At 45.6% G+C, this 23,091-nt stretch overlaps 1 protein-coding gene across 20 annotated transcripts in view; it reads right to left on the minus strand.

Annotated features, from left to right (window-relative positions):
- Qtgal (queuosine-tRNA galactosyltransferase) overlaps window positions 1-23,091 on the minus strand; it is a 60,492-nt gene that overhangs the window by 13,639 nt on the left and 23,762 nt on the right. For 18 of the 20 annotated variants that reach the window (XR_015630856.1, XR_015630857.1, XR_015630854.1 and 15 more), the window contains 4 exon segments: window positions 20,992-21,057; window positions 15,944-16,039; window positions 1,888-1,983; window positions 1,001-1,125 (listed from right to left, as the gene is read on the minus strand). Coding sequence is in view for 10 of the 20 variants with exons in the window: in NM_001443684.1 (NP_001430613.1) it covers window positions 1,001-1,125; window positions 1,888-1,983; window positions 15,944-16,039; window positions 20,992-21,057 (383 nt within the window). In the remaining 10 variants the exon portion in view is untranslated. 20 annotated transcript variants of the gene reach the window in all.

Below are 23,091 nucleotides of genomic sequence, written 5' to 3' on the forward strand. Positions count from 1 at the left end.
TGCAAATCCATGGTTTGGGCAATAAGGTACTATGATGGTTTGTGTTTGCTTGGCCCAGGGAGTGGCACTATTAGAAGGTATGGCCTTGTTGGAGGAAGTGTGTCACTGTGGGTTGGACTTGGAGACCCTACTCCTAGCTGCCTGAGGATGCTCAGTCTGTTCCTGGCTTCCTTCAGGAGAAGATGTAGAGCTCAGCTCCTCCTGCACTATGCCTGCCTGGATGCTGCCATGGTCCTGCCTTGATGGTAATGGACTGAACCTCTGAAACTGTAAGCCAGCCCCAGCTAAATGTTGTCCCGTATAAAACTTACATTGGTCGTGGTGTCTGTTCATAACAATAAAACACTAAGACAGTACCCAGAGGTCCCTTCCCCCCAGTGGGGCATAGAGGGGACAGTCCCCTAGCACAGGCACAATTCACATTATAGTGAGGTGGCTGATATAAGTGTCTCACACACAGTACAGACTGAGGACTTAACAAGCTCACCCTCTTTTACCCTATCCACTTCTTTAACCAGGGGGCTAGGAGGAGAGTTGTCTAGACAAAGAAGAGTGAGAGGGGATCATCAGCTATGGAGGCATAGCTCAGGCACCAGCTGTGACAACTCCCTCCACCATGAGGGAGTTCTTCTCAGAACTCCTCTTGGGGCTCACGGTGAGCCGTGCTAGATTGGGGCAAATGAGAAGAAAGTGGGGAGAGAGCCTTCACCTCACACAATCAGGGAAACTCATATTTGGCTTTTGCAGTAATGTTTCCTGAACTCTGTGGAACATTCAGCAGCTCTGAAGGACTTCCTACAAGGGTAAAGTAGTATACTCTGACCCCTCCTTAACCTGCTCGGTGGCATGCCCTATATCCTGCCATTATGCGGCCTGACTCCACCAACCCTGGGCCCAGTCACACCAGTGACTCTCGAGTGACCTAGGCCAGGCTACACTAGCACCTCACCTATTCTTGGACCGTCCCAGATGTTTCCAGAACTTGGTATGTCCTACTTACTCAAGGACTGAATGTGTGGCTGCACACAAGTGGTATCGGTAGAGGAGCAGGCTGTGGTCCACCCGGAAGACGCCACCACCTTTCCTGAGGTGCTCATAGAAGAACAGCAGATCCTCTGGAACCCCCTGCAAAAGCCAGAGGACAATGCTCACCAAGCTGGATACTGAGCCTGACCATCAGGTGCTATGGAAGTGTGTTTTTGCTTAGAGCCAAGGATGGTGGCACTTGTGGCCCTGGTATCTGGGAGGCAGAGCTCATAGGATTGCTTGAACCCAGAAGCTAGTGCTCGACCTGGACACCACAGCCAGGTTTTGCCTCAATAAAAGGAAAGAATCTACTGACACTTAAGGGTGATGCGGGTCACCAGACAGAAACGGAGATTAGTTTTTCTCAGCAGGTAAGAAATGAATTCTAAGACAGACTGAGGATGAAGTGAAGGTAGGTTAGTTGAGAGTCTTGAGACCCTGTCCTGCCTTAAATTCCACTTTGTACACTGGAAAAGGTCTGGGGGGGCAAACTATCAACGGAAAGAACCATGAGATAATCAATCAGCGAGCACAGTGGCTTCTGAGCTGCATGATCTCGAGAGTGGAAAGCCCACGAAAGTGGAGAGAAGGGGGACGATAAACTGACTTCCCAGGAGGCCCTGAATGAGATGCTGAACCTGGGAGAGGTTGGGTGAGTCAGAATGCAAGGAAGGCGGAGATGAAAGGGAGTCACCCACAGTGTAGTCTGCTACAAGTCTGTACTTCACCACCACAGGCAGAAGGGGGGGATATTGAGCCAAGAACCAGGAAACTAACAGAGGAGTGGTAGGAAGAAGCTGAAAACCCCAGTCTAACTAGGGGAACCCACAAAGAGCCCAAATTCTACTGGTTGGCACTTACCTGTCCTCCTTCATCAAATGGCCCTACGTGGGAAAACCAGGCTCGAGAGCAGAACCAGGTAGGCATGATCACGGTGGGGCCATGGGAGGTGAACACCTGAAAGGAATTAGCACCAATGACACTAACAGAAGAGAACAGTTTGTTGTAAACAGCCCACAATCCTGACATCCATCCTTTGTGGAAATGAAGATTCAAAGTATAGACCATACGACGAACAGGTAGAAATAACCAAGGCCACTTCCAGGTCCCCAGTCTTCATTACTAAACATAGTAGGGCTCCCTCTGTTTATGAGAGACAGTGAGGCTGTCTGTATATGGGAACCAACAGTGAACACACTGCTTTTAATTGCACAAAGGGAACTCTGAAGTAGCATGAAAGAAAGCAGCAGTGACTAGATTAAGGAAGCGGAACGCGGCTCCTCAGAATGGCGTAAATATCAGAACTGACTCAAGACAGAAAACCTGAGTGGTTTTTAATGAGCTTGAGACTTGAGCCTTCCCACAGAGAAGCCTAGGCTAGGTGGCTCTCCGGTGTACACTGACAAATGCTTAAAGAACCAATACCCTCTACACAAACTCTTCCAAAAACAGTTGAGCAGAGAAGCCTTTCCAAATCACTGGATATCAAAGCCAGAAGAAAAAAACGTCACAAGAAAGCAGTGTTCCTTATGAACAGATCCAACAAAATGCTAGTGAGCTAAGTTTAGCTGTCACAGAAGAGGACCATGCCATATGAGCAGGTGGCATTTGCCCTGGGATAACTGCACTAGGAACAGACTGGGGACAAGAACCTAAATAGACGCTATAGCACTTGGCAAAACCTAGTGCCCTGCCAAGGAGAGCCTTGGGTGGTCAGGAGGAGCAGCTGAGATAATCTGCGGTAGGTGTGGTGAACACAGCACTCAGTTGAGCTCTGGGCAGCCACCACTCATAACTTTTGGGTTTGCCATGCCATTGGAACATAACCACGCTTTTCCATACACTGCTCTGCCTTCTCAGTAGCAAACTCCCGTGCATCCCTTAAAGCCCCCGACCGGCATGCTTACAGCTCCCTGGGACACATTCCCTAGGGCTTTCTGTCACTGTAACCCATCACACTCACATGACGTCACCTGTTTATGATTTGCTTTGACTGTATGTGGTCTGGGCCCAGCTTCAGCTGATCCCAGGACAAAAGACTACCAGGGAAAGAGCAGCCTGATCTTGTTGGACGTGGTAATATGCACTTATAATTTAAGCACTTGTGAGGTGCAACTTGTGAGGTGCAATGGCATGCCACGTACACACACATGAACACATGAATACGTAATAAAAAGTTTTAAACTGGGCTCAGTGGATAAAGGTCTTTGCCACCAAGCCTGAGGACTTGAGTCCAGTCTCTGGAAACTGACACAACAGGAGAAAAGTCTCTCCCAAGTTGTCCTTTGACCTCCACATGTAGATAATGGCAGGAACATGCTCACACACAGAATTAATCAATCAATCAAATCAATGTTTAAAGAATTATAAAACCAACACCTTTGTAATCTCAGCCCTGAGAAGGGTACTGCTAGAAGATCAGGAGTTTAAGGCCAACCTGGGCTAGCTACATGGTACTCAAAATACATAATTAAAAGTCAACTTAAGGGGTTGGGGATTTAGCTCAGTGGTAGAGCGCTTGCCTAGCAAGTGCAAGGCCCTGGGTTCGGTCCCCAGCTCCGAAAAATAGAAAAGAAAAAAAAAAGTCAACTTAAAGGAGACAGGAGTGAGGGAACTGGGGCATGTCTAAGACAGGACTGCCCTGGATAGAAGAAAGGTCACAGTCCTTGCAAGGAAGAGACACCTGTGCCTCTTACCTCAGGAATCTGCCCTGCTTTTAGTCTGCTTTCTCTGCTACCTCCCCAGTACAGTAGCAAGGGTCCAGAAGTGTCTTTCGGCACAATGAATACTTCACCATCACAACACTCCAACAACTCTCTATAGTGGTAGTGTCCCCTTGAGTATGAAAGTGGCTCCAGGCTACGGTGGCTAAGCAGACCTGATATCAGCGGTGACCACCTGTCTTGGTTAGGGTTTCTATTGCTGTGAAGAGGCACCAGGACCACTGTACCTCTTATAAAGAAAAAAAAAATGGGCTGGCTTACAGTTTGAGAGGTTTAGTCCATTATCATCCTGGTGGGAGCCACAGTGGTGTGCAGGCAGACATGGTGCTGGGAAAGGAGCTAAGACTTCAACATTCGGATCAGCAGGAATCAGGATGTCACTGTGAGCCACTAGGCCTGGTTTTGAGCTTCTGAGACCTCCAAGCCCACCCTCTAGTGACCTGCGTCCTCCAACAAAGCCACACCTACTCCAACAAGGCCACGACTCTTAAACGTGCCACTCCATATTGATCGATGGAGGTAGTTTTTATTCAAACCATCACACTACCGATACCACATCCCATAATGCAGAGAGCCTCTCTAGTCCGGTTCCCACCTCTCTGAAGGATGGTTCACTCCTGCTGGAGTGACAACCTCCAGTTTTGTTCCAAAGAAATGGATGTCAAAAAAAAAAAAAAAAAGAGGTATATTGTCTTTTTCTCTCTTTTTTTTTGTTTGTTTGTTTGTTTGAGACAAAGACATCAATTTCTTTCCATCTGTTTCCACAGAAGGAATAGAACTGTTTGTTTTTACAAGGAGGTCAGCAAGCTGCTTCCGTAGGAGTCAGGGGCAGATTGCTCAGGCAGTGGAGAAGGCACAGGGAAGGGGCAGACACTGACATCTTGGGAAGCTAGAATCCATAAGCACCTGGGTAAGTTTCTATGGCTACCCTCGGCATCTCGAAGGCAGCAGCTCAAGCAGGTGAGGGACCCACAGGCAAAGAGCCATGCCAGCATCATTGCTATAGAAGCCTTCTTCCCTCAGTGCCTTCAGGTCCCGCTTGGGCATCTCTCGTCCCTAAGAGTCTTGTTGGAAGAGGAAGGGATTTCTTCCAGGGTCTTATCAAGGGTTTAAATGCCTGGTAGTTCTGGTAACCACCACTCACACAGAGATGCTACATGTGGGGATGCTTAGACAAGGTAGGTCCATGTGCTCCATAACTGAGACAGACACTAGGGCCCTGGGAACCCCAAAAACATCCATCTTCAGACTTCGGGATTCAATCTGTAACCGGAAGCCTCAGCTCCTGTCTCTTTATTTTGCCTTTTTTCCTTCACACCCACTTTCTTCTTGAGACAGGCTCTCACTGTGTATCTTTGGCTGTCCTCACTATGTAGATAGACCAGGCTGGTCTCAAATTCACAGAGGTCCACTTGCCTCTGCCACCAAGGTGCTGGGACTAAAGGTGTGCACCACCACACCCAGCTCTCCTTTAAAAAAAAAAAGAATTATTTTATGTGAATGAGTATTTTGCCTGTATGTATGTACGTATGTATGTACGTATGTATGTACATATGTATGTATGTGTACCACGTTCATGTCTCCTCTCCACAGAGGTCAGAAAAGGGCATAGAATGGAGTTACAGGTGGTTGTGAGTCATCCTATGGGTACTGGGAATTAAACCTGAATCCCTTCAAGAACAAGTGTGTTTAGCCACTGTGCCAACTCTCCAGCTTCTATATCCACTTCTTGACACAGTGACTTACTGTCTACATCTTCGTCTGAATACTGGCTTCCAGGCAGTTAGAATGAGGGTCTTTTTTTTTTTTTTTCCGGAGCTGGGGACCGAACCCAGGGCCTTGCGCTTGCTAGGCAAGCGCTCTACCACTGAGCTAAATCCCCAACCCTAGAATGAGGGTCTTAAAGCCCACGCCCACAGTGACACACCCACTCCAACAAGGCCATACTGTCTCAGTAGTGCCACTCCCTGGGCCGAGCATATACAAACCATCACATTTACCATGGTTTGAAATCCTGAGTGTTTTGGGGGTGTCTTTTAAAAATAGGATAATATTGGATGCAGAATAACCTGACCTATTCATTACTTATTTATATCCCTTTTCTTTCTCTTTATTGCTCATTAGACTTTCAAGCACATTATTGAGAAATAATACAGTGGATACCTTTGTTTCCCTGTTAATTTTAGAAGTTTTTCAGTTTTCCCCACTTACTACCTAGGACACACAGCCTTTACTACATTGGGATGTATTCCTTCTATTCCTAATTTCTTTGTGGCTCTTATCTTGAAGGGATGTTGAACTTGGTCCAGGCTGAATGAAGTTGAGCACAGAAGTACATCAGTCTGTAAAATTATGCACTCACATTACTGACCACACAAACAAACATGTAAGCAATCAACACACATGCACACATGTCAGGTGAACACATGCATTGAACAGCTGGAGGGTGGTGGACTTGGAAATATAGGGTGAACCAAGTCAGAGAAATCAACAGGGTCCTAGAGATGCATTTACCCTGCAGCTCCAGTGACTCTGTCCCCCCAGGCAAGTGCTAACCTGAGAACTTGTTTCTGCTTAGAGTCTTTACAGTTTGGTTTCTGACAAGCCAGCACTTGTAAGGCTTCAAATGCTTTAGAAACTTGTTAGTTATTGGTTTTATCATCTTGTAAAACTGCCCAGTTATTTATTCTGGAACTAATCCTACGTTTTCATCTGTCATGGGGTAAAATGGCAGTGGGAGTAAACTGGGTCCCCAAAAAGGCTGCGTGTGATTCTCTCTGAGCACACATATCTCCCTTTACCTTGGACCCTGACAGGATGTAGGACAACCCTGTCTGATCATTCCCTCTTACCACGACAGCAAGCCTACCTGAGCAAGAAAGCTTGAGAGGACCAGAGGCCTTGACCAACTGGGGATCATGGATCCCTCAGGAGACAGATGTTAGGTCTATGACTCACGATGAGACGCCCAGAGGTGCCCTCGAAGAAACCCAACCTTTGGAAGCTTCAAGCATGCTATAAAGTAAGTTATCCCAGCTGGTGAGCAAGAGATGGGTGTTGGGCGCCTGGTCACTTCATGGCCTCTTTTCTACCTCTGCTACTTTGGGGACATGGGGAGAGTAGAGGACAGCACTGCTTGACTCCTCAGTGTAGTGGCTCTTCACTCTCCCCAGTCCCCAAGGAAGGCATCAGGGTACCTGGCCTGGGACCTTGAGGATCTCACAAGGCTCCTTCCTCACAGGGAGATAAAGAGAAGAAAGACCCTGCAGAATTGTGGTGCCTTCCTCAGGGTCCCGAAACACTTGGCCCAGCTCTGCGGATTACAACGGATGACAATAACCAGGAAGGGACTCCCACGTTCCCTAGCACAGGCAGGTCTTTGAGATGCAGCGATCACAAAAGTTTCTAATGATCTGTGTGCAGGTACACACACACACACACACACACACACACACCTTACACTTGAACTACACATGGAGGCACACTATCCAAATTAAGAGGCGTCTGCACCAAAGAGCACAGTCAGCTTGAAAAGACAACCAGCCCTCAGCGTGGGAGACATATCCAAATGTTGACAAAGCTCCTACCAAACCACAACAAAACCTTAGCAGCTTCAATTAAAATGGGCAAAAGATGCAATCAGGTCGTTCTCCACAGGAGATACAGAGAGCTCGACATAAACAAGAACAGCTGCTCACCTGGGATTGGCACCAGAGAAATGTGAGTTAAACCCCTGTGAGATGCACCTTACCCCCAGCAGGACGGTGCTATCAAAGCCCCCCCCCCATCACAGATGCTGATAAAAGCTGTGTAGAAATCAAAAGCCCCTCCCCCTTGCTGGTACAGCTGCTGTGAAGCATACATAGTTCAACGGTTCCTCAAAAAAATTAAAAATAGAATTACAGTATGATCTGGCAATTCCATTGTGTGGGTGTGCACCTGAGAACTGGAAGTGAGCCCGAACTCACTGTAAACTCACACTTGCAGCAGCCAGAAGGAGACAGACATGGATAAGCACGGATAAGCATGTGGCCAAGCATGTAGGCCAAGCTTGTCATGAAGTCTGAGTCCCAGAGACTCAGTTCTGACAGTTGCTGAGACATGGATGGCCCTAGAGACACGATCAATACTCTTATAGATAACTGAGATTCCAAATCTCACTATTAGATGAACTGAGAACTATACACTTAGGTTTCAGTCAGGTGTTAAAATCTCAGTCTGACTGAAAGGATCTACGAGAGCTTGTGGTGCCAGGTGGCTGCTCACTCGGGCACGTGGGTCCCTGTTTATTTCGACTTGAGCTCAGATGCAGTCACTAAATCACAGTGAGCAAGAAAGACAGCATGGATGCTGGCAGCCCATCCACAAGCAGCTTTAAATGTTAGACAAACTGACAGTGGCTTCAACACAGTGTCATGGCACCTGTGAACACTGATCACCCAGACTAGAGACCTCTCCCAAGGGTTTGGGAAGTACCTGGTTGTGAGAGGGCCCTTCTCACCACACTCAGGTTCAGAGAAACCACTCTCAAATGTTATGGTGGCAAACCTTGCCAGGCTGCCATGTTTTAGCCCTCTGTGGATGCCTTGTGACGTCATTATACACATGAACATCATGCCAATACGCTCAGTTCCAAGGACAGGGTCACCGTACCACTGAGGTCAACATGAGCATAGGAAAATACTTCCAAAGAACTGGTTTTCCCCAGCTCATGAAGATTCCACATATGGGTGGCCAAGATCAGATTTACATACTTCCTGTCTTACAAAAAGTGTCTTTTAGAAATTTATGAAACAAATGGTGGATTAAAAGGTTCTGACCATTCAAATGAGAAATGAGAGGGTCTGGCTTGCCTGTGGCAGATAGGTACCACTGGATAAGGCTTGGTAGGACCTGTGGTAGGGGCAGGACCCTGCTTATACCCTAAAGCTGATATATAAATATTTACTTTTCTCCCAATCTGGGGCTCATGAACTTTGAATGGGATTAAACTAGGTAGCCCCATCACTTGAAGGCTGGATGAAGCTACCATCAATAGCTCCAGCTTTTGGCTACAAGCTGACTAGCTGGTCACTGGCATTTCTCTCTAGGACAGTGGTCTCAGGTTACATGAATATACAGCTCTAATGTCCACCTGTAAATGTACACATTCCTGAGGGCTATCCCACTGCTGAGGGCTATCCCATTGCATTCAGCCACTCTGCAAATGCTAGGGATAATATCTCTGTCTCTGAGACAGGTAAGAAAGAGAAACATTAACACTCCATCATCGAGAACCATTTCTACCACATATTACTGCGAGGACAGAAACACAGTCTATCTTAGGGTTTTATGGCAACTCCTATAAAGAAAAACATTTGCGTTCAATTAACTGGCGTACAGTTCCGAAGTTTAGTCCATTATCATCATGGTGGGAAGCACAGTGGGGTGCAGGCAGATGTGGTGCTGGAGAGGTAGCCGAGAGATCTGTATCTTGATCCACAGGCAGCAGGAGACTGTGTGCTTGAGCAGAGGAGACCTCAAAGCCTACTCCCACAGGGACACACCTCCTCCAACAAGGCCAGACCTCCTAACAGTGCCACTCCCTGTGGGCCAAGCATCCAAATGTTAAGTCCATGGGGGCCGTACCTGTCCAACCACCACACAGTCCAAAGTGTCTTTCTGTCTCCTATCTTTTCAGTATCACCCACACACATCCAAGAACGCAGATGCTTCATAGAACAAGAGAAAGTGTTTCCACTGTCAGCCATTGTGGAAAGCAGTAAGGGGGTTCCTCAGAAAGACTCAGAATTGCCAGATCACCCAACAATATCATCCCTGTTATAAACGTAGAACTGAACAAGAGACTCAGAGGGTGCATACCAGCCACCCATGGTGGTGCTATTCACAATCACCAAAGGGTGAAGAGGACCTAAGGCCTCCCAATAATGGATAGAACGCACGGTGGACTGTTTTGCAGCTATGAAATGGGACACGACTCTGTACTCTCCAGAGTGTAAGTAAACTCTGAAAACATTACATTTAGTGAAACGAGTTTAAAATTTCAAAGAAAAGCATTTCTTAGGCCTTTGTAAAGCCACCTTATACTCAGTTACAGATAATCCTATTGGTCCATTTAGAGTCATGTGACCACATCAAGCAGCAGGGGCTGAAGGGCATCAGAAATGCTGAGCTGCAGCTCTCTTAGGGTACATGTGAACAGCACATCCTCAGCCACCTACCTCTGCAAGCTGACAGAGCTGGAAACCACTGCTAACATAATCGTACTTGAAGATGACAGAGGAAGCAAAAAACTCAGCAGAAAAAGCACGTAGCCCTAAAGAACCTCACAGAACTCCAAAGAGAGCCAGTGTCCACAGTGAAGACTTAAGGTGCCAATCCCAGCTCCTGGAGGACAACTCGGGGAGCAGGTAACAAGCACGGGGGATGCCGTTCAGATGTGTTTAGGCTCAAGCTGCACAAAGTTCATCTGTAGGGGCCTTAGGATGTCCCACAAGGCCCAGGCTGAGGAGATGTCTCAGGATTGGTATTGGAGCCCAAGTCAGTAAGGTACAGTGAGAGGCTTTAGGCCTACACCATCTGCTCACATGAGGTTAGGTAATGGCGGTCGTGGAGACGCTCAGAATACTGATGCTCAGGGGCTAAATAAGGACAGCAGAGGAGCCATAAAGCAAGTGCTCCAAACTGGGGCCTCCCAGACTTAAGAGGAAACACATCTGACCCAGATTAAGACCTTATACTTGGGTATAGCATGAAAATGAACAGGCAGAGTAAGGAGTGCAGACAGGTAAGCAGAAGCCACAGGCAGGAGGGGTATAGATAAGAGGGAAAAGTTTGAATGGGGGGAGCATGACAAGTTTGAACAGCCAGGAGGGGCATGTGCAGTTAAGAGAGAAGGCTGTGGGTCTGGAGAGAAGGCTCAGTGGTTAAGAGCTCTGACTGCTCTTCCAGAGGTCCCGAGTTCAATTCCCAGCAAACACATGGTGGCTCACAACCATCTGTAATGGGATCTGATGCCCTCTTCTGGTGCTTCTGAAGACAGCTACAGTCTACTCATATAAATAAAATAAATCTTTGCACAGAGAGCGAGAAGGCTGTGGACACTCAGAGTAGCCTTAGACGGCAAGAGGGGTTTAAATAAGTAGGAGCAATGAGCATAGACAGACAGAATGAGGACCGTGGACATGGAGCAAAGAATGTGGAAGGTAAAGGGGAGAGACACAGACAGGAAGAGAGTAGGACATAGTAGTGAGGGGAGTCAACAGCCAAAGGGAAGGGTGAAGACTGTGAGTGTCTCTCACAGTGAGACTAAGGAGCACAGGTATGGGGAGGAGGCATTGATGGCACTGATGGCCTCCCTAATGGTCCCTCCCTTCCTTGGTTACTTCTGTTTCCTCCTTCATGCCAGGGTGCCCTCCCTTTGTGAGAAATCAGATATTCCATTTTCTAGAACTGTCAGTGTGGCGGCCACAGCCTCACTTGCTCTGACTGTTCTAAGGTTCGGGTCTGAAGTTTGCTCTTAGGTTGAGTATGCTTGGCTAAGCTCATTTTATGATATAAAAGCTTAAAAGTCCATCTGAGTGCCTTGGGATGTATACTCAATTATGTGGAACCAGTATCAAAACCTACAGGCCATATAATGCCCTGGGTGAAATCCACTGTTCTGTTTTATCACAAAGAATATGAGGAGGGGAGGAGCTACCCAACTGGAATGAATGCTTTCACAAATACTATAAAAACCGAAACAAAAGACGTAGATTTCAACTTGGTGTCTTAGGAATAGAAGTTAAAGATTCTTATTTCTAAATTCTAACTTGCTGGAAGATCATCTCTAAACCAGTAACAGAATGTCCAGCATTTTAATATTTACATAGCTATAAAAATAAACTCTAATATAAAATTAAATTTTTATGGCTTTTAGATTTAGTAAGACTCAGACACTAATAAAATATTCCCGTCCTCGTTACACACAAGCGAGTTTTGAATGATCACAGGCTAACCTACTGGGAAATGGTAGTTTTCTTGGGCCTGTACCTCTTTTGCTTTATGAAACTCCCCTGAAAGTGAGAAAGATTAGCACAGTGACCTCCTTCAAAATATTCAGTGTCTGAAACTTCGCGAATGCTAACTTATTAGAATTAGATCGAAACCTCTGAGCTGTGGTAGAATGTATGCACACTGCAAGCCAGTTCTTACCGTCTCACTAAAATCTAGAAGCTTAAAATGAAAATGAAGTGGACAAGTCTCAGCCACTGGGGGTGGGGGTGGGGGTGGGGGTGGGGGTGAGCAAGAGGCCTCAGTGGCCTCTCAAGTCTACAGACAATAGGGCCCCTGGGTCACCACAACCTACAATATGGAGCTCACATACAATGCCTTCTCAGTCAGTGATAATTTTTCCTCTATTTAATTTTGTTAAAGGTCTTCAAACGAATAGAGTGGTCAGTCATGAAAAGACCTAGGCCTAGTAGTGAAACTCTCAAATCTACAAATAAAACTAAGCCTAGAAAGCTCCTTAAGGTGTCTCTGACCTTGACTTCAGAGTATAGAAATCCTTGAATCCTGACTTTACAAAGGGGATGTTGTTGGTGATTCCAGGCCTCACAGAGGGGTATCTCCAGACCGCTATCAAGGCTGAGTGAATGTAGGGCAACACCTCTGTCAGGTCCACTGTCTATGCCTGGTGTTGAGTTTAATGTTCTGGCCCTAGAATGCATTTTCATCTTCCCTTCTAGACTTGAACTGGAGGCTGACAGTGAGCTAGGATATCTCGTAGAAATGACAAGAGAAGTGCAGGTCAAGTTTCACATGATGCACAGTTGAAGCAGATGCAGAATGTACAGGGTGGGAAGGGTCAGACATCAGAACAGACCCTACCCCAATAAGGAGAGGGCTAGGACTACAGCACAAGGTCTGGAAGGAGGTAGGAAGCTGCTGACTAAGGGCACCAGCATTCCGGAAGGGCTGTTGAAACACAGAAGTGATCCCCGTGGTGGAAAAGCTGACCGCAAGCCAATATCAACCCTGATTCACTGAAAGCTGGGTCACATGGGCATTCAGCAACACAGTCTCTATTAGAACTGAAGACTCAGGTCCTACCAGCAAAGACGGAAATATGAGGAACAGAGATTGTAGCAGGAGTGTTAGAACCCCAGAGAGAGAAGGGTACACAAAGCATCATCATGATAACTTTATACATATCAGAGCATCTGAATCCTTAAAAAAAAAAAAGGTAGACCTTCCTCCAGTGATATAAAGCAGTGGAGAGTGAGGCCTGGGCATGGTGTCTCAGTAGCACACAGTGTGCTAAGGAAGCCTGGGGCCATTCGTGTTCTCTGTGCATCTGTATATTCAACATTCCCCAACGTTAGAAAACAGAAGTTTAGAGAAGGCATGCTCTGTAAACAGGAGAAATAAACAGAAGGGTCTGTAATGGTCTGTCCAGTTGTCCTTCCAGCACCTCCTAATACACGAACTACATTTATCCCAGTAGTTAACAGTTTATAAGAAGGGCAAGCACTGTGACACGTAAGGGCCATGACAGTCGGGCCCTCCCTTCTATTAAGATTGACCCTGAGCCTAGAGGAATGTCACTCAGTGGGGAAGGGTTAAAGCAGAGATCCCTAGTAGTCACCACGTACGCCATGCTTACATCTGACGCATTTACTACCGGAGTCCCTGAGCCCAGTTTGGGAGTTTCATGTGACCAAAGAGAAAGAGCCCAGACAAGCTGCTGCCACACCCTGAGGCTCTTGCTACGTATGCCATCCCGAGTCCTTGACCATCTGGGATCCTACGAGGTAGATAGGCACCCACACCACACTCTTGCAAACCAGGCCCAAGGCCTGTTCTCCTTCCCGTACTCTTGGAGGAACCAGGGTTGTCTATCACAAACAGCTTGGACTCTCAGAAAACAGCTGGTGGCCCTACCACTCAGTCTTCCATTGCCACAGAAGTATCCAAAAGGACCTGCCTACTCATGGTTGGCCCCACAAAGTACTAAGACAGTAAGTGTTGGCCTCTGAAGGCTTCTGGAAAGTACCCAGACCTCCTCAGTTTACTTTAGTGCTAACATGAGCTGAGCGGCCCATTCTCAGAAGCCTGGCCCACTGAGGCCTCAAGAGGCAGCTGGGTAGACCTCTCTGGGTGGAACAGCCCTAAAATCACCACACAGCTTTAATTTACAAAAGGAGGCATGGCTTATGACCCTAAACATTCATCTTTTCCTCACAAACACAACTGTGTTGTTGTTTTTCCATTTCCCAGAACAATGGTATGGGGACTGAGTTCCTTCTATCTCCCAGGGTCTCCTTTATAGCTCTCCAGGTCATGGACCCGTCGCCTGAATCTTATATCCTCCTCATCTTAAGTAGCTTTCCAATTTTGTGAATTGTCCACTGGTAAATTTCTGGTAAATACTTTGTGAATATCTGAATCCTCAGAAAAGGTCTGAAAAAAAAAAAAAAAACAGTCAACAGTGACAGCACAGAATCCTGTATTTAATAGTTCCTGTGTGGCAGTACATAGCTTCAAGCTCAGAACTCGGGAGGCAGAGACAGGTGGATTGCTGTGAGTTTGAGGACTGCCTGGTCTATGGGGCAAGTTCCAGGCAGCCAGGGCTGTATAGTAAAACCCCGTCTTTAAAAAAAAAGTAATAATAATAATTAATTCAATATTTCCTATGAGGATTTTAAAGCTTAAACCCAGAAGATATAAGATATGTGGCAAGTAAGTGAACCAAAGAGTGGGAATTCGGTTAATTTAATGTTTTTGCTCTTAACCACTAAGCCATCTCTCCAGCCCTAATATGTTTTTCAAAATCTTTTCTATAATTCAAGCATCTTCATTTTTTAACAATTATTTTTATATTAATTTTTCTAGTTACAATACAAAATAATAGGGGTTGGGGATTTACCTCAGTGGTAGAGCGCTTGCCTAGCAAGCGCAAGGCCCTGGGTTCGGTCCCCAGCTCCGAAAAAAAGAAAAGAAAAAAACAATACAAAATAATAGGTTTTTAAGCAGTATTTTCACACATATGTTCTTTGCTCATAGTTACCACCACCTCATTACTTTCTCTTGGCTTTCCTCTACCCAATTTGTTTATGCAGTAGCCAAGCGTATTTAAGATAACATCGTGCCTGCAATCTCTGCACTCAGGGGGCTCAGGCAAGAGGATCTTGAGTGGGAGGCTAGCCTGGGCTACATAGTAAGACCTTATTTCAAAATAATAATAATAACAACAATAACAGCAACAATAATGGTAATAATAAACTTTTCAAAATAATCAGAATTAAAACCAAAATTTTCCATATACACAAAACCTAACTCATTGTGGGATTCTGCACTCATAATGGGAATTTGCTATGGTGGATAGAATATGCTCTCAGAAGATAGGCAACAACGATGTCTAAAGCCAGCCTGATTGATACTGGGAGCATGGTGGCTTCACTGATACAGTGTTACCTTCCAGCTCTCACAGGTACAGCTCCATGGAAGACCACAGTCAGTCCAATGTGCTATGCAGGCACTCAAAGAGTAAATCTTTCCCCTCACAGCATGCAGTCCTGTGACAAGACTATGAAGCCAGGGCTCTGTGGCAGATGCTGGGCCTTGACTGCCTCTGTAATAGGAAAGGACTTCCCTAACAAGGTGACAAGACAGTCCCTGCCTGTCTGAGGGGTTAATGGACAGGGGACCACACAGAGGAAAGTCATAATCACTGCCTCCATGATGCCCACAAGTCCGTATTCAACAGAGTTGGTGAGATCTAAGGCTGCTAGGTGAGCTTATGCCTGGTCTCAACGCCAGCATGGCAGTGCCATGGTCATCTGCCATCTACTTCTGTACCCACTCTCCATCCACAGCCAGAGCCATCCTGTGTCTACTGTCATGGCCACTTTGTGCCCAACACTTAAGCAACTGTGTCTTTGGTTCTGGGGCCACTGTGGCTGACAGTGCTATGCATCTCCACTTGGAACATGTTAGGGACACATTACTTAGAGACTTAAATGCTTGCTTTGGATTCTGAGCACAGTTGGGTGTGCCCCAACTAGACAGTCCAGTCAAGAACATGTAGATGAGTGAAGATACGAGGGCCACACCCCGACTGAACGTGCCAACAAGTTGGACACGGTCCCAGGGGGCTCTAACCCAAAGCAGCTGAGTCTCTAAAAGGTCAAACACTCGGTGACTGCTACCTGTGTCAGCAGCTGATCAGATGTCAACTGGTTGATCCAGCGTGTGTATCGCTCTGTGGAGTCTGGGGGATCTCTCCTCACTTGGCATCCTATGATCTGTGGGAAACAACAGACATATTTTAAGGCTTTGTAAGTATGTATGAAATCCATGGATCGAGGGCTGATGTGAGCAAAAGTCCCTGGCATCAAGGGCAAGGGAGAGCAGGATGCCAGGCCCACATGAAGTCTATGCCTGTTCCTTGCTGCTATGTCTCCCTGCCACGTTCCCTCTAGAACCATAAGCCAAAATTAGCTCTTTCTGCCTTACGTGGCCTCGGCCAAGGTCAGGGCAACAGAAAGGTGACTGACACACTTGGTGATGGTACGCCTGGGTTGAAGTGTAGGCTTCGCACCAGGAACAAGAGTGTGTGAGACAGCAGTTGGGTTGAAATTCTTGCATCACTGGGTAGACGAAGGTCAATGAAATTCTACTTAGGGGATCTCACCATTCTGTGCGCACAAGAATAGGTAACAGAACAGAAGTGAAGCTCCTGCTTTGCCAGATGGGCTAAGTGGTTAGACTAGTATTACTCGTGGGAGCAAAGCTATCAGTTTACTGGGTCGAGAGGGTTCGGTGAGACTGTCCTTGGGATGTGGTTCCTGCCTTACAGAAAGGATGAAGGTCAGTGAGACTCTTAACTTCACAGGGTAGAAAAAGATTAGTGAGACTCTATGTAAGGGTGACCTCTCACCTCAGAAGTAGATAAAAGTCACTAAGTCACCAAGACCATTTAGTTAGGGGTGAAGCTTCCGCCTCACATGATAAATGAGGGTTAGTGAGACTATAGCTGTAGAGAGGATCCTGTCTCATTCAGTAGGTAAGAGTTCAAGGGTGTGGATTTGAAAGGACAGGAAGTGATGGGACAGCTCTGCTGCCTTTGAAACCCCTTCCTGAGCTGTGACACGATGACGAATCGTACTCTGTGGAGAGAGACTCTGGGAGCAGAGGTTGGCAGCTCCTCGACTCTTCTACACTTAGAGCTTGGGACTCACGTTTTTGTGCCTGTGTCTACCACTGAGCTTGATTTGGGGACCTGCAGGACATTCCTGACAGTGACAGCCACACACTATGTACAAGGGTTCTGAAAAGAACCATTAGCGATCTAGTGTTTATGTGTACAGAAGCCACTCACCACCACGTCTGTTTGTAGCAAATCGCGCAAGTGGAAAATAATACTATTTTCCTGCCTTTTCCTTTGGTATCCTTGAAGCTGTGCTTACTACCACTCTTTCCTCTATGCCTGTGCTCATGAAATCTAGTGGGAAGACCTCTTATGGACATTTAAGGATCCTGTAGAACTTCCTACAGTAACGTATCAGTTCCAGAACTGATTTAGGCTGCAAAGGTTCAGGAGAGAGATGATAAGAATAAGAAATAAAATAAAAATAAAAAATAAAATCACATCTAGAGCTGCTAATGATGCCCAACGTATAAAGTCCAACAACTCTGCAGTGATTCAAACAATGGGATGCAGTTCCATTAGGGGTCTCCTCTTCCCAAGTGGTTTTCTTGTAAATGGCCTAGAAGTAACAACAGGGTAGGAACGTTCTGCCAACATTCATTTCATTCCTTCTGAACAAACTAAACATAATAATCATCATAGCCACCAACCAGCAACTGCAGATTGGGACTTTGTAAGCCATGGTTTTAACCCCAGAATCATAGTAACTGCTTCTTCTCTGGCTAATTTTGTGTTACAGAGCCAATTGGTCCTGACATACTGAGTCAGGAAGAGAAAAAGAAAGGACAGGGTACTCCACCCGACTGAGGTTGGGAGGAAAATACAGCACAAGGTTCTCTACTGAAGACTGGACAGAGTATCTAAGAATTCAGTGAGGTTGAGCGAGATAAGTCATAATCTAGAACCTTAAGCCGTATATAAAATGCAAATGAAGGTGGGTTTCACTTTTAGAAAAACTGACAGTTTTATTTTTTAAATATCACGGTTTGTTTCAATGAACGTCTCCAAAAACTGCAAAATTAAGTTCATGAATGTGGCTGACTTGTTTAGTGTTGGTTTGGGGTGGAGATGAAAAACGTCTGAAAAGAATATGGCTCTTTAAAATGTCAATGCTCGTCACAAAATCCTTTACAAGCTTCTAGTGCATAGAACATTAAAATGAACTGGAAACTCTCATTTCTGAGTAAACACACGGCATCTTACATGAAGATACAGCACCGGCCTCTCAGGAGGGCATGACTGCTGGGACAGGCAGAGCGACGGTGGACCGCACCCCACAGTGAGAGGCACCAAGTAGTCACTGTTGGGAGTAGTACGTTTCTGAGGCTGTGCTTGTCTTTTATCCTCCGACTTTATGAACAACATTACCTCACTGTCAGCCACTGGGAGGAGCCTCTGGAAATCCTAGCATTTATTCCCTTTATACACAGCACAAAAAAAAAAAAAAAAAAAAATCTACCTACGGGGACTTATTCCCGACAAAGAGACCACACCAGAGAACAGTCTGTTTCCCCGTACGACGAGGATGCCTGCCAACATCTCTGGAGGCTGAGGTAGAAAACCTTGAACTGCTGGATGAGATCCAGTGACTCCAATCCTGGAGACACTATCTTTATTACTTGGTGCAGATGGAGTTCCCATAGACTCCATGACAGCACATGTTGTCAGACGCTGTTAGCCTTCTGACATCTTTCCCAATTAGAATGGGGGATGAAATAGAATATTCTGTGCTTTTGAACTAAAAAAAAAAAAGCAAAGCAATTCCTAGAGTCTGTAGTCACTAAAAACATATATTTACACAAAACTGTGGTTTCTTGGCTCTATTTACAGATCTTCATTTTCCTGACTGAAACATACCTCACAGCAGTCTGGCAGACTCCCTGGGACCCTCAGTCCCCCAGGACTTCTATAATCACAGTGAAGTATCTAACTATCCCTTCTGCTCCTGGGAGGGCAGTGTATATTCTGTCTGGATTTCCATCTGTTCTCACACAACTGCCTGCCCTAGGACTCTATACCAGAAATGGTTCTGAGATCTCCTATGTTAAAGCTGAGCATCTACCCTATGTGCAAAGAGAGGTGGCCAAAGGGGCCAGAAGCAGCATCAAAGGTAGGCTGGGTAAGATGAGCTTGGAAAGACAGGGTGATAGGGACTGATCTGGCCATATATCCTACTGCAACAATCCCCGGCCCCTGAGAGTCACAGAGCTGCCCCAGGGATAGAAAGGTTCAATCCTGTGCCTAGAAATCTTTCAAGGGCAATCCAGACATTTCCTCTTATCTTATAGGTATACTCCTCAGCATATGTGCTGGGCACATTTATATATACATCAGCAATTCCAGCTCAGAGTACATAAGCCTTCAGCCTCTGACTTGAAACAGGTTAGGCAACACCTTATCCCAGGAGAGGCAAATACACCCATGTGCCAGGGACAAGTCCTCAGAATCAAAGGGAAGAGAAGGGGAGAAATAAGTAAAAGGTGCTAGTTTTGTAAAAGCAAATAATATGCGAGCTACATTTGGAGTTCACAGAACAACGGCTATGATCATAAGAGGTTTAAATGAATGCCTATAAAAGCATCCTTCAGGGAAGGTTGTTTTATGAGCTTTTTTTCCTTTGAATAATTTGCTTATCAGAACCAGAGTAATATGGAAATAAAGGCCAGTGTAGTCCAACTTGACTTCACATGGAGTCAATCACCATGTTTAAGAAGCAGCAGCCTGTCCTGGATGAGTGGCTACATGGGAAATGGGTATCACACCATCACAAAGCGAGGGGGAGGGGGGAAAGACAGACAGAGACAGAGACACCATTCTCTCTGTTTCAAAGTAACAAATGCTTTCCAGAATGATAAATGCAACAGACAGAAAGGCAGAAGACACTAAGGGGACACAGAAATGGAAAGGAGCCCTTCACCTAGGAAGGAGTTTGCCTGAAGTCTTTCTCCAACACAGTCAAAAATTCCAGTGTAGGGGTTGGGGATTTGGCTCAGTGGCAGAGCGCTTGCCTAGGAAGCACAAGGCCCTGGGTTCGGTCCCCAGCTCCGAAAAAAAGAACCAAAAAAAAAAAAAAAATCTAGTGTAATGGATAAAAATCAGCTATAAAGGACAATTAGCTTTTTCACAGAGATTTTCAAACAAGAGGGCTAGCATGCTTAAGACCTAAGCATATTCCAACTGTGTTGCAGTTAGCCTACTCCTTTTCCAGCTGTAAAACGTCGGGTTTTTTGAGAATCTCTCCAGAGTGTAAACTTTGCTTACAGTAAAAACACATCTTAATGCCCTGTAACGTAATATAGCAAAGCAAGCTTCAACTCTTCTGACCTGTGGTTTTCCTAATCGGCCTTTAATACTGTCCAATACACCTCAGAAAGTGCATTCCAATCTCATTTACAAGAAGAAAACAAAAGAGGAAAGAAAAAAAAGAATTTCTTGGAATCCTTTAAACAATGTAACTTTAGAAGCCATCAAAGTTACATGTGTAGCTATTGATAAGACCCTTATGGTAACTAAGAAATCTATGCCCATACTTGGGGGTATAGTATCTTCTCCTAAACACTTGTCTATTGATGCCCTACCTAAATCTATGTTAAAAATCATCTTAATAAACTCCAATTCTACTTTATAGTAACTTATCCTGAAATTCTTTTCTTTGGTGAAGTTAGGAATTCTAACCTCACTTAGTGGAGTTCTCTCACAAGAACACCTCAGGCTGCTGTAGGCAGCAAGGAGAAGTTGTATTCCCAGTTCCTACTCCTGTTGCCATCAACCAGAAGCATGTTTATCTCCAGAGGGAGCCATCCTTAAGGGCTCACAAACACGGCAGTCATGAATCTCCCCCCTAATTTGACTAGCTGACTGTAAACAGATTCTTTCTAATCCCAAGGAGTACCTCTATTTTTTTAGAAATTATTGGTGCACACCTTTAATCTTAGTACTCATGAGGCAGAGGCAGTCAAGACGCCTGTGAGTTTGAAGCCAGCCTGATCTACAACCCACACTGGCATTTCATTAAAGGGGGTGGCAACACAGGGAAGGTGTACTCACGCTCGCTGGGTGCTGAACAGCGGCTTCATATTGCATCCTCACTCTCTGGGGCATCATAACATCATCCTGCATGTAGAGCACATTTTAAACACACGTGAAGGGACTCCAACGCAGTAAGAAAAGGCACGTAGCCCAAGAACACAACAAGCAATGTGACCAGTCCATTCAGATAGCCGTAAACCAGGACCCTCTTTAGTCATCAAGGAGAAGCAATGATGTGATTGAGTCCATAGTGGCTCAGGATGAAGAACAAGGGGACCCTCATGTGTCTGTGTGAAGCACTATGGTTGTCCTCAGTGGTGTTATAACATCATCCAGCAAGGCTGGAGGTACAGATTCCCTAAGACTTAGTGATTTTACCACCTGTGTAGAAAAGGTCCTCGACCCAAGTAAGATTCAAACGGCACTTTCCAGACATGGAACAGTCAAGTCGGCATCAGATGGAGAAAGAAACTGCTCTCAAAGTCCACTCAGTGAGGAACTCAGCTGCAGTTCCTCAAACTCAGTAAATCCAGGGCAAAAGAACAGAAGACACAGGATCCCGTCGCATACTTAAATCCTAACCCTAGGAAAATTTACCACATGATTTAATAAATGCACATATAATGAAAACAATAAAGAAAAGTAAGGACAGTGTGGCCCTAACTGAGGTCACTGTGAGCAGGAAGTTTCTAGAAGCAGCATCGTGGCAGGTCCCCGGTGTGTTGACAATAGGGAGCTCCTTAGATACGCTCCACAATATATGATTTTGTGAATTTTTCTGTAGTAATGTTTCATTTCCTAGATAATAAGGCATTTTCAGTGGATGAATAAACAACAAAGATTTAAATATCTGAAGGGGTGTGGGAGTAGGTGACAGGAGAAATACTTCTAAATTAAGGGGCCACTTGCTACTTTGGACTCCTTGTGCTAAAAAATACACCGATAAGGAAAGGAGTGATGTTGACTGCCGATGTGGAATATTGGAGAAACCAGATGACTGACTATTCTACAAGGGAGCCAGGCAGAGTAGAGGGCGGGAGATTTCTTAAAGAGCCTCTTAGTAGTACCACGCTTTGCGATTAAAGCCAGTAAGAACTACAAAAACACAACATGTGGCACAGACCTTTTCCAGAATAAAGGTGTGAGTCACTTTCTAGATAAAGAATCAACTCCTCTGAGGTGGTTAGTAAAGAATCATGAGATAAAGAATTGTGGGGGTTGGGGATTTAGCTCAGTGGTAGAGTGCTTGCCTAGCAAGCGGAAGGCCCTGGGTTCGGTCCCCAGCTCCGGAAAAAAAAAAAAAAGAAAGAAAAAAAGAAAAAAAGAAAAAAAATTGTGAAATGGAGGCAGTAAGAAGTACAGAAGTGCCCACTGCCAACACTTCATGCATCTGCTACAATGACACTTCCAGTCACTTCCTGCTCAGAGGGACCACAGTTTGGGCTTTTAGGGCCATACTGTCTCCTTATATATGCTCCACAATATGTGGTTTTAGGATATATGGGATTATTCCATGGGATTAGAAAGAACAGACAATATATTCTGTGTCTGTTCTTTTGTCCTGGATTTGTTGATCTGAGCTTCTGTGACTGCATTCACCACTGAGTGGACTTTGGGAGCAGTCAGAATAGCTATGACCATGTGACCAATAACAGAAATGAGGGTATCAAAGTCATAATACATTTCCATGTTAATTTGTTACAAACACATTAGGCAAACATCTTTGTTTTCTTCTCTCTCTTATTCCCCACATTACCGTTCTGGGACATCAGAAGACTCACTTGAGGGCTAGGACTCTTTGGGGAAGAAACTGCATATATTCAGTTATAAGCATCGTGTTTGAATGGTGTATCAAAACTGTACCTAACTCTGGCTGGCCCCAAGCAAGTGTTGTTGAAGGAGATGTGTATGCATGCCAGGTTAGCACAGGGTGGACATGTGATGATTAATTTTATGTGTCAACGCAACTGGCCTAAAAAGGCCGCCCAGGAAAGTGGCCTGAACTTATATCTGGGAGACATTGGCATTTTTATCAGTAGACTGATAACACCACTACCACCCCTCCCCTTCTTTCTCCCCACCCAACACCCACCCCCTCAGCCTTACTGTCCAACCTCT

This window comes from Rattus norvegicus, chromosome 10 (genome assembly GCF_021556685.1).
Source record: "Rattus norvegicus strain SHRSP/BbbUtx chromosome 10, alternate assembly SHRSP_T2T, whole genome shotgun sequence".
Classification (NCBI taxonomy): domain Eukaryota; kingdom Metazoa; phylum Chordata; class Mammalia; order Rodentia; family Muridae; genus Rattus; species Rattus norvegicus.